We start from the raw sequence: 17916 nt of genomic DNA, 5'->3' as shown, positions 1-17916 counted from the left end.
ATACTATGTAACTACGTAGTCTAAATTTTAAATACTACTATTATCGACTACTGTGCATGAGTGTATGTGTACGTGTATGCGTGCGTGCGTGCGTGTTTGTGTACGCGTGTGACGTGTGTGTGTTTCTGTGTGTGTGGCCACTCACCAAGTCCCATGGTGGTCTCGCCCTGGGCGTGGTGCGCGCGCAGACGGGCGATGAGGTCGGCGCTGTCGTAGCCGGCGTTGTCGGCGACGGCGGCGGGCAGGCGGCGGAGGGCGATCGCGAACGCCTCGGCGGCCGCCGCTTCCTTGCCGGCCGTGCGGGCCACGGCACGCGACACTGCTTCAGCCATTAACATCTCGCTAGAGCCTGTGACGGAAAACAATACGGTTCATTTGTACGGTCCGTCTTTTTCTCACCGTGGTATCCTTGTACACAGTACAGTGCTAAAAATAGACAAGTAATAAAAATAGATGAATACTTTATAATTTTTTCTTAATATAACCTTACACCATATTTGACTTTGATATTATACAAAATAGGTAAAATTAACCTAAAATAGAGCGAAGGTTTATTTTTTATTATACAAATAAACCAATTTTTTTTTGGTCATATTTGTTTCATATTTAGTATTTACCTTCCATTAAATCTCAGCTCACCTCACTGACCCTTCATTTAGTTATTATAAATATTGACACCCTATCCAGCTAACCTCCTCCGAAAATAACTTTAGGTTCCTTGACAGTGGCAGCGAGCACGCACAGCGCGTCGTGCAGAGAGCGCTCCGCCTCGTCGATGACCTGTTGTGTGGCGCCGCGGATCACAATCGTGCACGCCGCTCCCAACTCCACTCCGGAGAAACGAATGAGGCACTCGTCTCCAATGAGCACCTAATATAATAATGAATATAAACAAAACAGTTGAGGTAAACAGTTTCCATTTGCCAATGTATGTAAAAGTAAATGAACCCAGTGGTATGACTTTACTACAATTTATAGATTTCAAAAATTACCTGTTCAATGACTTTGCAGTGTCCCAGTTTAACTTTATCAGGTGAATCAAATGTTGACACAATTTCTCCACCCGTAACAAGGGCAAGACGTTCAATACCATCAAAGTCTGCATGTTCAATAGCCATAACTCCAGCATCAGCAAATAATTGTTCTGGGTAGTTGTAAATAAGTTGTCTGAAAAAATGTAAACCAACCAAATTTCAATTTAAAATGTAACAATGCATGGATGTTCAAACAAGGGATATTTAAAAGCTGGGCATGTATAACTTATGGGTCATAAAATTTATGATACTAATTGTTATCATATTATTTAAATATATAACAATATACAGGGTTATAGGGTAAGACACAACTTGGAATATGTTGGGTGGTTGAGTGCATATTGTTTACATTTTTTTTTCTGGTTTCTGTATAAAACAATAAATTAAAATGATACCATTCATTCCTATTCATATCCTTAACATAGTTTTAAATAGTGTGTTTCAAATTTATACCGCCTTACGAAATTTATTTTCTGCCTACTAATAATACTCATGTAGATGCTGTGTATTTTTATACTATTTTTCTTTGGCCATATACAATTGCTTATAAACATCTATTTACTTATAACTTATTATAACAATTTCTATTCAATTTTTATCAACTACAAAATTGATAAAACACTCATCAAATGTGTAAAAAGTAGAAATAAGCAAACCTGTTAATGAACACATTGCATTTGTGAGCCAGGATTTTGTTAACTTTGTCCTTCATTTTTTCTTTCTCAGCTACTTCGAGTTCAGCAATTTTTGCCATTGAATCCACTTTAATTGTGGAACCAAAAACTTTAATTTTGTCAGTGTCCATAGGTGTGTTTGCGATCAAAATGTTAGCATTTTCAATCCGTTTAGGTTGATGTACTCCCACCTTAAAAAAAAAGTTATATACATATATATAATACAATCTAGAAATATTATGAAAACCAATACAAAGCTTGTTTATATATAAATCATATTTATACCTTTTTATTCAAAAGGAATCCCTCATCCAAAAAAGATTCTTCCAGAACACCACCTGATATCTTGATAATTTGGATAGCCTTCAAATTACCTGAACCTTTGAGCCTAAGAACTGCATCTACAGCTAATTTTGTGAAATGTCTGTAAATTTAAGATAAAATTGTTATTTATTATAAATAGTTTCAAATATGTATTATATCTTATATTAAAAATACAAAAGGACTCACTCCTTGTGGTTGGATAGAATTTTGGAACTTAAAGTTGTGCGAGCAATATTCTCCAAATCTGCCCTAAGCGCTGATTCATTAAAGTTCTTCTGGTGATCGAAACTAGCGTCAGCCAAAGCTTGCTTTGCTGCTTCAACGGCTATGCGCCAACCAGCTATTATAGTTTGAGGATGAAGCTTTTGCTCTATCAATTTCTCTGCCTCACGTAGTAGTTCAGCAGCTATAAGAAGTTATTTAAAAGTTCATATATTATTTTAAAAATAAAATGAAATAAAATCAACCATCCTTAATTAACTTCAACATACCAAAAATTAAACACTAACAAAATATTACACTACCAATTATAATTACCCAAAACTGTTACTGATGTGGTTCCATCTCCTACTTCATCGTCTTGAACTTTCGACATATCGACTAATATTTTAGCTGCGGGGTTGTCTACTCCCACAGACTTCAAAATAGTAGCACCATCATTTGTTACTTCAACCTGCAATAAAAATTACATAAAATAAAGGTAATTGAAGTTTAGTGCCAACTGCAATATTTGTTATATTACTTTTCTATCCTACCTGTCCAGCGTTTCGTCCATAAGATACTAAAATCTTGTCCATTCCTTTCGGACCAAGGGTGCTTTTGACTAAGTCGCCAATTGCGATAGCCCCGATGAAGCTAGACATACGAGCAACTTCGGCTTTCTCCTCTTCAGCCTCATTTTTCAATATTCTGATGGGATTTAGTGATACCTGCAAGTGATTTTGCCAAAAATCAAAATTTAGTAAACATGTGCAGCTGAACGCGTAATGGTTATCAATTAATAAGGAAATTATCTTGAGCACATCATTACAGCGAGTGTCAAAATATTAAAAAATAGAAACCTAAATGAACTCACCATTTTTATATACTTTTCAGTCACTAAGTTTTATAAAAAAATTTATATTGAAAAATAACCAACAATACACCGCTATCACGAGAAACTCTTTTGATATATTTTTTTAATCAACTACAATTTAAACTTCTTTGACTAGATACCAGACATAGACAAATAAAAATATAGATACAAGCTTTTTTGAACTGAATCGTCTTATGAATAGCAAAAAAATCTAAATAATATAAATTCTATAATCAATTGATTTCAAAAAAAGGAGGAGGTTGTCGGTTCGAATGTCTTTATTATCACTTTGTTACCTTAGAACTTTCGACTAGGTAAATCGATTATGATCATTCTTCTTTTATTTGAAAGCTGGTGTCTCCCGTGGTCTTCGTGTTTGGCCTAGTTTTGATAAATTGAGGTAAATTGTTAGCTAATAGTAGTTATTTTAATGACATTTTATTTTAAAGAGTTAATAAAAATGTAATCTCCCAATATATGACCTATTCAGTGTACCGGTATGATGACAAATAGCAAAAAAGTCTAAGTGTAAAGTATAGCAGAAAAATCAACTACTTTCGTCAACAAATTTTACCACCGCCAAAAACTTTTATATATTAATTATAAATAAATATAGATAAATTTATATATTTTTTTACTAATGGCAGCACTGATTTCTCTTGATTGAGTCACATTCATTAGAATGTGTCATTATTTAATATCTATGGTATAATTTTCTGTTCTAGAACGCCATATTTTTGTGTATAATTTGTGACACGACGAAAAAAAAAAACAGAATACATACCTTGCTATTGAGATTATTAAAAATTTAAAATGGAAAACCAAGGTGGAACTTCTGGACCTAGAGTAAGTGATAAACGATTAGCACAAACACAGGCTAAGGTAGATGAAGTTGTCGGTATTATGCGTGTTAATGTCGAAAAAGTATTGGAAAGAGATCAGAAGTTGTCTGAATTGGATAATCGTGCAGATGCTCTTCAACATGGAGCTGCACAGTTCGAACAGCAGGCTGGTAAGCTTAAAAGGAAATACTGGTGGCAAAATTTAAAGATGATGTTGATTATTGGTGCTATAGGTGCCGTCCTTCTAATTATTATTATTGTATGGGCTACATCTGGTTCGAGCTCATCATCAAATGCTCCAGCGGTTACCCCAGCTCCGGAAGCACCTGCTGGACGATAAATAACAATGCAGTTTTCAAGAACTATCTTTAAAAATGCTATCACAAAGGTTTTTCTATAGTACCTTGAACTGAACTGACGAAATGAAACTATTTTTTAACGATTTACTCTTTGTAACCGAAAGCTTGCACATAGGATATACAAAAATGTCATAAAAATATTATATAGCAACTTTTGATACAGTGTCTACTACATCAAAATTTATGTGTACAGCACAACCAATGTTAAAATTGTTATCTTATAAAGACTTATATGTACTATATATTAAGTATTAATTTAATGTTGCTTTAAAATTTTTATTGATATAATGAATGTTAAATTGTCTAATTGAATACTACATTGCTAAATAAGCTATTATTAAAACAAACAGCTGTAATGTACTTGTAAGTAAAAAATTGTTTAGGGAAAGCAAAAATATATATATACACATAGATGTTTGATACAGAATTGTTGCTTTACATGTTGTTATTGACAGTTACTAAAATTTAAACTATGTTAAGAGCACAAAATGTATTGTACTACTACAGCACAAAGTTTTAAGAGTTTTAAAATATTTCTATGGATTTTAAATTTTCAAGAATATAACAGGGTTAAATAGATTGCAGTCTTTTTGGACTAATATATTTGCTAAAACATGCCAATTTTTCAATAAGGGCTAGGAGTTAAAAAGACCCGAACCAATACCAAGGAAAGGTTTATATTCTAGCTACTTTAAAGATAATTAATATATTATATTTACACTCTCGTTTAATTTTCTAAGCATTTTCATACAGTTTGTTGTAAGGGACCAACGTTTATTTGTAAGGATTTGGATCCACACAGTTTTTCAATGTCTCCTGACCACAAGTTGATGTTGTTAACCTAATCCAAGAAATAATCATCTCTTTATATCTTGTTGTTTATATTGTAAAAGGTGGAATAAATGTATGTATTATTCAAGTATTGTCTTATGTCTTTATCTTTACCCTGGCTATACTGATAAGATAAGATTGTTTAGTTGCAATATTTGATAAAGAAGTGGAACTGCTATACTTTAATGATTTTATTTACCAGGGACAAGTTCTCATTCTGTAGAATAAAATATTATCATCATCATTAGATAGTATTCATCCTTCTCCCATTCAATTTTTAATTTTAACAGAGTATTAACTATATCAATTAACTGTGATAGTTTTTCTTTTTGAATATACTGTTAGTATAAGTGAGAGTAAATCTATCTGATAATATAAAACTGAATAGTTTGTTTGATTGAACACACTAATCTCAGGAACTACTAGTCTGATTTGAAAAATTCTTTCAGTGTTAGATAGCCCATTTATTGAGAAAAGCTATACGCTATATATGTACCACACTTTTACTAGCATGTTAGTGTTCAGGGATCATCCATAAATTATATCACAAAAGATTTTGTTAATGGCTCCATATATAGTATTGATATTGGTTTTAGGCGTAGGTAAACATGTAAGCACCGGCACGCAGTGGCTACATTTAGTTTTGAACTTCAGATTACATTAGATATTTGCAAAACAAAATTTTATAAAAATTGTATCTTCCGTAATAACTAATAAGCCAGATGGTTATGTATTATATTCTAGTTGTGTCTAACAAGTCTTTCAAACGGCTTATGATATGTAGACTAATAATAATTTTACGCCTACCTCAAGTTGCCTTATTCCGCTTCCGCAAACAACCGAACGAACTACTGGTACACCTACAATCTATATACCTACCTGCTGGCTATCTACAAATGTGGAATAATGGTTGAATAATACCTTCAGTTTAACATAGCCCACCTATTTAAGAAAATATTGTATATATTTAAATTAAAATGTCAATTCTGTTTGATTAACTCTTAGGTTGTAAGGTACTTGTTAACTAAGTATTCCTAGATCGCTTACTTAATCCTATACCTTGCAGGTTTTGCTTTAGTATAAGAGGGACTAGATTCTAAAACAAGCAAGTTTTAAGTAGTAGTCTCCAGAATCATAATGGTTTGTAAGTGTCATAGTAACAAATCATAGTTATTACCAATTACGTATGGTGTTAAGTATTTTATCTGCGCTATTATTAAGCCACCGCGTTCCGTCCATATATTTAATCAAGGTATAGGCGTAGTTTTTCTAAATAGGGTAACTCAGCACTCTGAAAGGATAGAAAGAGCTAAGAATTAATAAAGGTTTGTGATCACGAATGTAGTCGTGAGTATAACCAGAACGCTAAAAAGGACAAGTTTTTCTGATTCAATTATAATTCTGTAACATACTGAAATACGAAATAGGGTTGAGGCCAGAAAGGGGCTAAATTTTACCATAAAGCTATAGTCATCTTACGAACCATGTTAGCTGTTGAAATATTCATAACATTTGTGCTTTTTTGTATTTTTATAACGGGAACATACAAGTTACAAAATACTATTTTTTTAATTTAATTACAAATATTGAATGTAATAAATAAACTTCAAGCGTGAAATGAAGACGATATAATTTCATCCTATTCTTACATCATAAACCGTTAAATAAAAAATGTTGACCACTATGTACCTATATAAAAAAGCAGTCTAATAATTTATCTATAAGCTGTACTAATAGCGTTCACAGTTCACACCAATTGAATATTATAACGATCGTGAGAATATTTTTAATGAAACTTAACATTTGTGGGTACGGAAGGTGGGAAAGGCGTTCTTGTTCTGGTCTGTTTGATCAGTAGGCAATAGCGACAGGTCATCACATCACATAGGCAGGCTGGAATGACCTTGTTCGGAGCATCGTTACGCCTCATGATCTATAGAGATCAGTAACGACCCTAATTCAATTTATAACGTGATAATGTATTGGTTACGCAGCACATGCTCATTAGCGGTCTAAACTTAATACAAGTAGGTTATTTGTTATTTAGAATAATATCAACCTATTATCATGTAAAAATGCTATGGTATTATTGTTTGCACGGATAAAACGTATTTGTATTGAACATAAAGAAACATTATATTGTACCGTAATATTTTCTTCACGCACTTCATGAGATATATAAATAATTGTAAATAAATGAATATTATCTAATTATTATAATTACTGTACTCAGGTATAATGGTGTTCCTTGTGTAGGTACCTACAGAGTGTAGTGCGATCACCTCCATCAAGCAACTAGGAAGGTAAAACAAAATGGCAAGTTGTGGGTGTTAACTCAGCATTCCTAATAAAGTCTGTTACCGATATTGCGTCGACGATTACAGCCTGCTCCTAATTTGAAATGTCATTCACCTGCTCTCATTGTTATTAAAAGTCTAACCACGTTTTGCGAGCACCAATAGATTTTAAATCTATAACCGGTTTTATGACTCACACGAAAGCGAATGATATTGGACATGCATTATTGATTACAAAATTTCCGGGACGTTCTAATCGGTTATTATTAATTAATTTTTTTACATTCTGCACGATACTGAAACATTATAGCTAACGTTCCTCGTAATATTATTAAGAATGCAAGCTCAAATTTATTTATAAGCCGGTAACGGGAGAGCAGATGTGCGATTTTGTATGATGAAGCATCCTGCTTGATGGTGCGAGAGTGTGAATGACCTAATGTGTATTGCTTTCATGAAATGCCTGAGTTAGATTATGGTTTTAACTTTAAATAAACATAAATGATATTGACAAAATATTATGTTGAGTGATATAATAATTTAGTATACGATTGTTGTGACATTTACAATTAAAACCAAAGAGGAGTTTTCCTTGGTTTTATAAATAACAGTCGAGTTAATAATAATATATAAAACACAATGACGTCATTTCTAACAGGACAGGAAATGGACGCGAAATTGTACTAGACTGCTAAAAATTATATCACTGAAATTGATGATCGGTGTTTGCCACAAAAGCGAATTAATTTGATTTGAATTGATTCGATACGTTGATTTGAACATTTGTTCCTATGCCTATCAAACATTAGTTCCGGAATCTCCATAGCCATAGTTACTTAAGTTTACAATATGATTCATTCAATGTAAAACAAGGATTAGGTTTACTTCAATTTTAATAAGGTCTAATCTATATTTAAGTAGCTAAGTAGGTACATATTGAGAAGTTCACAACTAAATAGCAATAACAAAATTAGTGTGTTTTCGTCAAGACTTTCATTCGTAACCTACCTAATGGTTTATGGTTGGTTATTTCACAACCATTTTGAAAGTGAACACTTACCCCCCTATATCCTGAAACTTTTAAGACCCGACGGTAAACAGGCATATATGTCTCGATAGTCATGTCTGAAATATTAAAAAACAGTTGCAAAGCTTCAATACATTTAGTTCGTATCTCAATTGATTTATGTATATTGGTACTACCTTCTACTTCAATATTGGGACCACTATAACTTATAAATCCAACATATAGGTTTAATTGTATTTGAAAATTAAATTTATGGATAGCCATCTATAGCCAGGGGACAAAAAAATTTATTTGTGAATATGTACATAAGCAGGTGTCATTTGATAAATATTTTAAAATAAATAAGAAATTGACTGAAATATTTTTTGATAAAATAAATAGCTGACGAGATATCTAAAGTCAAAAAGTATCATAGTACTTCTTCTTCGAAAATCAATAATTACAAAATTCTGTAGTCCACACGAGCGAAGCCGCGGGCGGATACCAATATTATTAAAATATAACTTACTACGTAAGTCAATGTTAATAATGATACCTAGCTATAACTACAACCCTGACTAAGAATTTTATTAGCAATTTGTAGTTGAAATTCTTAACACGACGTTGCATGAGGTACGTCGTTATGCATGGTAAGGTATGTGGCTGCAGGTACGTCAATCTAGGTTATATCTGACAAGTAACCCCACAATGCTTACACGTCGGATGTATCGAACCTACACATTGTTGCGAACTTATCAAGGTCAACGCATACGTTTTGCAGTAATTATCGGCTAATTCAGGCTCTGTTTAAAAATACTACATACTTTTTCCATTACTTTAAGGTCAACTACGCAAAATTTAAATTTGCAAAGAATGGTCGCATAATATAGATTTTGAATTGGTACCAAATATGGTGAAAAATAAAAGGAACGCCACATTTGGGTAAGACGGTAAACTTGAAAGTCGCTAAGGTTAATTCCTTCATGAATTTAATTGATTAGTTACGATTAATTTAAATTATTATTATACTAAATTAATACTACAATAAGTATCGTTAAGTACTTATATTATAATAAGCTGTATACTATATTAATATTACAATAATTTTTGGTTTACACGAATATTCCTTTTGCGGGAAAATAATACATACTTAGATCTGCCTGCCTTACTATACACTACCTACTTTTTTTCAGTCAATGAAGACTTAGGTCCTTTGAAAGTATTAAATTACAATTAGGTGTTTTCATTTGGTTTGGTTAATGGGGTTACACTAAAAACAAATGTTTGTATCCGGGTGAAACCTTATGTGCGAGAATGTTATGTTGGTTTATAACGTTTGTAGGTACGGAAGCCCTTGAAGTGCTCTGTCCTACATTATTGAGAGTACCAACTTTTGAATAAATATAGAACTGACGTGAAAATTAACATTGCTTTGTGTTGTTATTAAAGTTTTTTGTGGTAACAATAAATAGCTATCGACAAACTCGACGCCAGAATTTTACTATGCCTATCATTTCTTTCTACGTAATATCCAAGAATGAATCTCCTGAATGAACCGCCCACAAGACATTCTCAAGCATATTTACTACAATAACTATTACTGAGCCGTGACTAATTTCGTGATATCATATAATTTTTCGAGTTTTGGAAATCTACTGTTCTTTAAAATTCTGTACCTTTGTTTATCATTTACCGATTTTTTTTATTATGTTCCTATTTAAAACCGATACTGATTTATTTTACTTTTTAAAAACATAACATAATGATGATACTCGTTATATACATAATATATAAGTATAATACCAAAGTCCTGATTGAGTTATTTACATTTCATTGGTAAATTCCCTTTCGTAAATATGATTTTTTATATAAAAATACTCAGAGCATGCCATCAAGAGCATTCTCCGTTTATAGACACTTGTAATAAAAATAGTTTCTAATAAACGCTGAAAGCTTAATGTTTTACGTAACAGATAACGAAAACTGGTGTAAAAGCTTTCAGTCGTAAAGACTACATTGTTTACTTTATTGGATTCTTCTATTAGTGGGTCTGTAGGTATGGTATAGATTACATTTCTGGGTTATTGGTTGCCAGTCATTTATGAAATAATTATGAAAGTTTATTTTGGGCTGCACTTTACAATTGTTGTATGCACCTTAATAAAGAGTTAAGAACCACTATTAGCTCTATAATAATGATTGTAACTTTCACATTCTAATGCTAGAATTTAAAAAAAATCAAAATAATATGAGTAGTTTATTTTATATTTAAGTCAGCGAGAAATTGAAGTATAATTGGGAAGTGGTTAGATCAAACTAAATTAGAGCTGGAAGTAGGTGAACTAAAATTAATTTGTTTCGAGAATGGGGTGTATACAACAAATTATGATACTGATCAGTCCAAATTTTTAATGTTTAAAAACAAATTAAAAATATGCTGATATGAAATTAACACATTATTAAAGAAATAGGTATATCACAATGTAGGTTGTACAAGAAGGTTACGACATTTGGTCGTTCGTCAGACAACCTTCAAACGCCTTCGTTACTATTAGCAGTAAATGACAAAATGACGTAACGGCAACGTCATTATCATCACAGAATACTTTAAATTCCACGAAATGGTTTTTTTTTCTATATTGTACGCAGTGGAAATTATACAAGTAGGATTTTTTATAGTAGCTTTGACTTAAGGAAACCTACTTGTTTTATTTCTACTGAGGACCTACGCGGCTACGAGTTATACTTTTTCATTTAGACGTTCATGATGATATTGATTTTCGTATCAAACTACGTAGGTACTTTTATTACATTATAAACAACTGGCTGTGCCCCGCGGTTTCACCCGCGTAAGTCCGTATCCCGTAGAATATCGGGATAAAAAGTTGTATGTTATTCCAGTTGTCCAGCTGTCTACATACCAAATTTCATTGCAATCGGTTCAGTAGTTTTTGCGTGAAAGAGCAACAAACACACACATATCGTTACAAACTTTCGCTTTATTTTATAATATTAGTAGGATTCATAGGATAGTAGGAATAATCACAGTAAACAAATTCGTTGAATTTAACGACTTATAAGGTTTGTTTTGTAATATTGGCCCAACGATGAACGTGGGCATTTGTTTTTCGAAGAAACAATATGACAGAATTTGCTATTCACAGCTATTAATATCATAATGAATAATAAAATGTGTTGAATCGTAGATGAATGCCATATACAGCCAAGACTGATCCAGATACTATGAATCACGATTAAATAACGTGGTGATACCACCTCCTCGCTTTGTTTCTAACACCATGAGCTCAAGATGAGTGACTTGTGAAGTTGTGAGTAGTAGATGTGGAATGAGCGAGAAATATAGTGTGGGCCGAATGACGCCGAGCGACTCTGTAGCGACGTTCGAACGTGAGGCTATTTAAAACTGTGCGCAAGCCCCCTGGCGCCGAGTCGACAACTAATGATCAGTTCTGCCTTGTCTACCAACGAGTGCAAAGCGACATCGTGAATTGTGTTTACACAAGGACGTTTTTCGTCAGTGTTTGTTTAGTTTCAACAGTTTCCACACTACATAATCGTGAAAATGGCTGACAGTGGTCTCAAGAGAAATATTCCAATTAAGCTAGGAGATTTCTCAGTAATCGACACAGAATTCTCAAGCATAAGGGAGAGATTTGACGCCGAAATGCGCAAAATGGAAGAAGAAATGAGCAAGTTCAGATCAGAATTGATGAACAGGGAGAGCAACAACTTCTTTAAGAGCACCACAAGGTATTTACACTATTTAATTTTATTTCAACGTGCTAACCAATAAATTCTTTACTCGACAGTAATTTAATTTCTCAATAATTGACTTCGCATACATATATGGATAAACATGTGTTATATAGCAGTTGACTCGATTATCTTGAATTCGTTACGCAATTCTTACACGAATATTGGATACTTCATAAATGGGCGAGTTCATTCTTAAGCTTCCAGTTACATTATTATTCTGCAATAGTAACATTGCTGCTCAAGTTTCCTAAAAGGGAATCTTGAATTAATGAGATAGAGTTTCGCAAGAGTCGCCCACTTGGGACGACCTCGACGACGGTTCCACGAAAGTTGTTATTCAAAAGGCATTATTCGGGATCATTCCGCGGAACGGCATCAACTGCAGACATCTCAGTCGGCTCCATTTAAAGCGTGCAGCGATACGTAAGCCCGACCCGAGATGATGTCATAAATAGAAATAGCGCCGGCCGGCGGTTCCGAACGTGAGCAAATTGTTTATAAAGAATAGGAATGTAAATTGTATGCGTAATGAAGCAGTTTTCACACGCTAATAAAGTGAATGGCACAAAATAAGGTCTAAAATGTTAAAAAGTTCTCTCATTATTTAAAGTGAAAAATTGTATTATTCTAATTTAACTTTATTTTATCAATTTTAAATTATCAAGGCATTCAGAGATATCGATTTTAGCACTGTGGTGCTATGGAAACAAGCGAACAACCCAATAATTACACACTGGAGGCCTGATTTGTATATCATATTAACCTACCTAAATAATTATATAAACAAATTGCAGATACCATAAAATAACCAGTTTTACGACAATTTTTATTATAGTTATCAATTACTGCGCGATACCAACCACGGCCTAGTTAGATACGTTCAGCCAGTCGTAGACTTCTTGTATGTAACATTCAGGCGTCATGTAATAATAAGGTTATTGGCAGGTCGCACCCGATGGCTAATGGAAAATACTGAAATTCTTTCTAAAATCTTCAAACCTGTTCCGATAAAACGCACGATAAACTTTTGAAGTTTTTATCACTTTCAAATTTACAATATGTTCAATAAATATATTAACCTTGTATAATCTTATCCTAAATATAGCTATTTATACAATTTAAACTATATCTTACATAAAGTTATATTGTAAAATGATTATTTTTACGAAAAAACTAAACCGCGTTTGTTAGAACTAGCTTTTAAATAAAAAAAGAATATCAAAATCGGTTTAAGTACCTAGTAAAAAGATAAATATAATAAAGTTGGCTGAAAACACAAGTGTTGCAGTAACCAGTAAAATATCATATCAATCGTCAGTCGAATAGGTTTCTTATATTGGTGCTCTATTTCTTTGCTTTCTATGCTTAATAATATACATTCGCTTATAAATTTATATAATATTCGTACACATTGACACATTCGTACATATAATGTATTCAATTTACATTTAAATGCATTAAAAAAGTCCTTATGGCTTATTATAGCTCTAATAAAACTAACAGAAATTATTGCCTTTTGCATGTCTTACAATTTCGAATCTGTTTCCTCCGGAGGAGTAACGAAGTCTTCAGAGAGGTAAAATGCTACGTTGTATGTAATGTATATGTATTTTAACACCTTTGCACTCATATAACTAAAGTGGAGGGATATGTATCTATACTATTATTAGCAATAATGACACGCCGAAGCACAGATTATATAATAGTTCCTATTTCATATTTTCATATTAGCATTATTAGTAGTATAGTATTATGTTATCTGTAATATTAGTATCACTTCATTTAAGAAACACCAACCCGTTGTAGGTACTCGTATTGTTCATATTATTTACACAATAATAAAGCCAAATAAAATCATGATGCAGTACACCAAAAATTTTGTTAACTCATATCTTAAGTAGATAATTGACCGTGATCGACATCGATATATTGGGATTACGTTGGTGAGATCATGTTGTTGACAATAACCTTGTATGTGCACTCGCGGGCGTGACATCAGTTGCCTTGTGTGTTGTCATGATCAATTATAAATACGGAAAAATTATCACTTAGATAATATATTTAGCTTCACAGACCTCTGCTAAGTTTAAACATTCTGACATTTGAAAAGCCTTCAACATTAATCGATTTATTAAAACACTTACGTGATTAATAAATAATTGAGTAAGTAAATTTTCATTGTAACTTAAACAATAAACAATAAGTTTGTAAAAATGTAAATTAGTAAAAATTTATAAAATTGAATATAACTCTTAATTGTCGACTTCGATTAAAAAAGTGGAAATACATACATAACTATAACGAAAATCTATGTCGTTATTTATAATATGTCATTTATTTTGCATTATACGTGTTTGATTTTGATTTATAAATATTTAGCTAGATTTAGTTCGATTGTTTCCATGCTAATTCTCGGTATAACATTGTTTTTACTAATTTTAAAACAGAAAAACAGCGCAAACATGATGTATATATAGTAATTTATGCGATTAAAAGAATGTGGGCGGTAAACGGTCGATAATTTTATCCATATTTAAATAGGTAGTTAGGTACTTAGGTTTACACAGTTCATGTTATAGTGTTATTAAATATCTGACTTTATCCAAAATGTTGCATGTTGCAATGCACTTACGATTTAAAATATTTGATTATCAGATTGTTGCATATGCAAATAGGTTTGAATAAATACTTCTTCGAATAAAATACACACGGAGCATTGCCCTAGCAACATGCGATTATAAATAGAATTACAATGAATTCGTGCAAGGACACTTTTTTAAGAAGTAAATAAATTTTGAATATATCACATGAAGTGGATTACTGTCTTTTATTTGGTAAACGAAGGTTATCACCTTCCACTTATCATTTACGTAAGGTCACTTTCACTCACTCACAATTTAATTCGTTATCAACTTGTGTAAACGAATAAAACACCAAAATGCGATATTGATATTGTAGTCTTGTTGCTAGCATACCTACATAATCATTTACTTATTTATTATAAACACAACAAATTACAAAATATCCATGGAACGACGAAGATAATATGATGAATTAACGTTTTATTTAATTTTCCACAGCTCTACCACATCTACACAGCACAGTGACAGCAGACAGTTAGCAGAACCCAGTCATTGGGACAGCTTGAACTCTCCCTTAATCCAGGACGAAGGTGATGGCAAAACTCTAAAACTCCGTTTCGACGTAAGCCAATACACCCCAGAAGAAATTGTCGTGAAAACTGTCGATAACAAATTATTGGTAAGTGCTACTTTAGATTTGGGTCAACAATAAACTATTTAGAATTTATCATTCAAGGTTGAAAATACATTGCTTCTAAACTGGTTGACATTTGTTTTTTTTACTATAAATTCAAGTTCTAAACAATGTGTCGGTATATAAATATTTTTACACAGGCAGCTTGCCAACGATCTACAACAAGATGGCTCCAATGTATTAGTAATTCAATAGCTTTCTCGTCACGTGTAATAAAGCTTCGGTGATAAAGTTCTCTGAACTGTTTAAAGTAGCTATTTCAATACATAATTTATTGTAACAGACCATTAAAATCACCACGCGGAAAACAATTTTACTTTGAAATGATAAATTCTGTTGAAGTTTAGAAATGCATAAAATTACTTGTTTCAGGAACAAGCGGTCATATGTCAGAAAACTTTATAAATATAACTATTTATTAATTTTATTGCTTTTCAGGTCCATGCCAAGCATGAAGAGAAGTCAGAAAATAAGTCAGTATATAGGGAGTACAACAGAGAGTTCCTACTGCCAAAGGGTACGAACCCTGAAGCCATCAAGTCCTCCCTGTCTCGCGACGGCGTGTTGACCGTGGAGGCGCCTCTGCCCCAACTTGCTATCACCGACAGGAATATCCCTATCCAGAAGCACTGAGAATCTCATAGCGGTCTATTAGACAGCAGCTATTCCATACTACTGTTAATTAATTATTTATTATAATTCTTTACGTTTACGTTAGGAGTATTGAAGACCTTGAGATATTTATTTTTGAATTTTAATTATAATGAATCTCAAAGTTTATTAACGAGTATGTACTAATAAATTTTATTCAATGTTTTTTTTTATATTATAGTACATACTGAAAATCTGTGGCAGAGGAGAACGGTTGCTATTTGCACTGTTGATATTAATATTTACTTGAGTCGAAGCTTTCACTGTGATTGTTAGAAATTTGTGCATATTGTCATGCATTTCTCTCACTCTATTAGATGTTTCAGTGGTATGAATGAATAAAATGCACTTATTAATTGATGAATTGTTGCTGCGCGGAAAACCATTATTTATAAAAAGCATCAAATTAATAAGAGCAAATTACGGCCTAAGACCGCTTAGCACGGAGCTTAAAAAACGTGTTCAATGTTTTCATGGACATAAATGTATTAAAATTTAAAATAGGTAAAAACTATAATGTCTTTAACGCTACTTACAAAAGTCCATTCACTTTAACATAGTCGTAATATAGGCAAGTGTAACGTTATTATGTACCATTATTAAATTTGCAATAAATAGCTTTTTACTGAACACATTTATATTTTAGTACAAATTTGTTACAGAAATTTTAGATGTCAATAAAATAATAAACGAAATACAATTTGTGTATTATTTCCCGTAAATAATTAATAAAACAATGCTATTTGAAGCGAAGATTACGTTGCCAAGCTAAAAATGACTAGTAGATAGTGATATAGGTCGGAGTTCCGACTCAGGAAATTAATGAATCGATCTGGATACCTATTCTATTGTTGCATTGAGTAATTAGAAGAGGAAATACCAATTACAATGGCTATACATACGCAAGGTTGGCAAAAACGAAAAATAAAAAGGTTAGGTCACTCCCTTATGTAATCACCTCATAAAGATTTCTTATTGTGTATGTACCTATAGCTAATCACATTACCATAACATTGTAATGGTTTCAAAATTTTATTGGATATTATATAAATTTGATTGATCATATCTGATAAAAAATCAGCAACATTCTCGTTGGTAATAGTACCTGCTTTTTCTGCTTAGTCATTCGGAGGGCAATAACTTAAAACAATGTATTTTTATAAAATGAGTTCATAAGGCGAAAAATATTGCACTTGTTGCTAGGTGAAAAAACAAACATTTACCTATTTAGTTATCAAGAACCAAACCTATTGCTGTTAAAATTATTTTTACGTAGGTATTCGCCACGTCGAGTTTGACAGAGGTATTGTTTGTTTGAAACAATGGACATGGAAAGCAAGACGATGTTGTGAAAAAAAAGCATTCCTTTCAAATATCATCTCAAACTTATTTCATCCAAATCGGTTTAGTTGTTTATGTGTGAAGAAGAAGTTTTTGGATGTATAATATTTACAACATATAATAATTTTAATTTTTAGTTTTAAAGCATTTAAATGCTTTATAAACAAGAATTTTTTTCTATTCTTTCAAAATTTCTCAACATAGGTAATAATAACTTCAATATTCACTTTTTAATACCGTATTTTATTTACATAACAAACAACATGTAACAATAGTGTTGTTTACTTTACGTAATTGATTGCATTGTACCATTTATGTGGAACAATAAAAACAGAGGTACATAGAAATAATGAATAATTAATCGGCGAGTATGGTTGTTTACTTAATTGAAATGTATACGCTGCTCGTAACTGTTCAAGGTTATGAAGG

General features: G+C 32.2%; 3 protein-coding genes across 4 annotated transcripts in view; 2 read left to right on the top strand and 1 right to left on the bottom strand.

Annotated features, from left to right (window-relative positions):
- Positions 1 to 3236, bottom strand: part of LOC119833278 (T-complex protein 1 subunit beta) — a 4116-nt gene extending 880 nt beyond the window's left edge. The window contains exons 1-9 of the mRNA XM_038357244.1: positions 3108 to 3236; positions 2788 to 2961; positions 2570 to 2705; positions 2219 to 2438; positions 1994 to 2132; positions 1691 to 1899; positions 993 to 1167; positions 693 to 870; positions 146 to 349 (exon numbers count right to left, since the gene is read on the bottom strand). Coding sequence (XP_038213172.1) covers positions 146 to 349; positions 693 to 870; positions 993 to 1167; positions 1691 to 1899; positions 1994 to 2132; positions 2219 to 2438; positions 2570 to 2705; positions 2788 to 2961; positions 3108 to 3110 — 1438 coding nt within the window. The 5' untranslated portion in view covers positions 3111 to 3236. The remainder of the gene's footprint in view (positions 1 to 145; positions 350 to 692; positions 871 to 992; positions 1168 to 1690; positions 1900 to 1993; positions 2133 to 2218; positions 2439 to 2569; positions 2706 to 2787; positions 2962 to 3107) is intronic.
- Positions 3237 to 3781: 545 nt separating this feature from the next.
- Positions 3782 to 5227, top strand: LOC119833260 (synaptobrevin-1-like). Its single transcript, XM_038357227.1, has one exon. The coding sequence runs from the start codon at positions 3921 to 3923 to the stop codon at positions 4287 to 4289; it is 369 nt and encodes a 122-aa protein (XP_038213155.1). The 5' UTR covers positions 3782 to 3920; the 3' UTR covers positions 4290 to 5227.
- Positions 5228 to 11802: 6575 nt separating this feature from the next.
- LOC119833207 (heat shock protein beta-1) lies at positions 11803 to 16846 on the top strand. Of its 2 annotated transcripts, XM_038357126.1 has the most exons (4): positions 11803 to 12213; positions 13742 to 13795; positions 15300 to 15480; positions 15934 to 16846. In XM_038357126.1, the coding sequence occupies exons 1-4, from the start codon at positions 12026 to 12028 to the stop codon at positions 16126 to 16128; spliced, it is 618 nt and encodes a 205-aa protein (XP_038213054.1). In that variant the 5' UTR covers positions 11803 to 12025; the 3' UTR covers positions 16129 to 16846. The 2 variants fall into 2 exon arrangements, with proteins under 2 accessions (XP_038213054.1, XP_038213055.1); XM_038357127.1 differs by lacking the exon at positions 13742 to 13795 and having other exon boundaries at positions 12026 to 12213; positions 15934 to 16128.
- The last annotated feature ends 1070 nt before the right edge of the window (positions 16847 to 17916 follow it).

This window comes from Zerene cesonia, chromosome 17 (genome assembly GCF_012273895.1).
Source record: "Zerene cesonia ecotype Mississippi chromosome 17, Zerene_cesonia_1.1, whole genome shotgun sequence".
In the NCBI taxonomy this organism is placed as follows: domain Eukaryota; kingdom Metazoa; phylum Arthropoda; class Insecta; order Lepidoptera; family Pieridae; genus Zerene; species Zerene cesonia.
The sequence above is the reverse complement of the archived record's forward strand: the minus strand, read 5'-3'. Positions and strand labels throughout refer to the sequence as shown.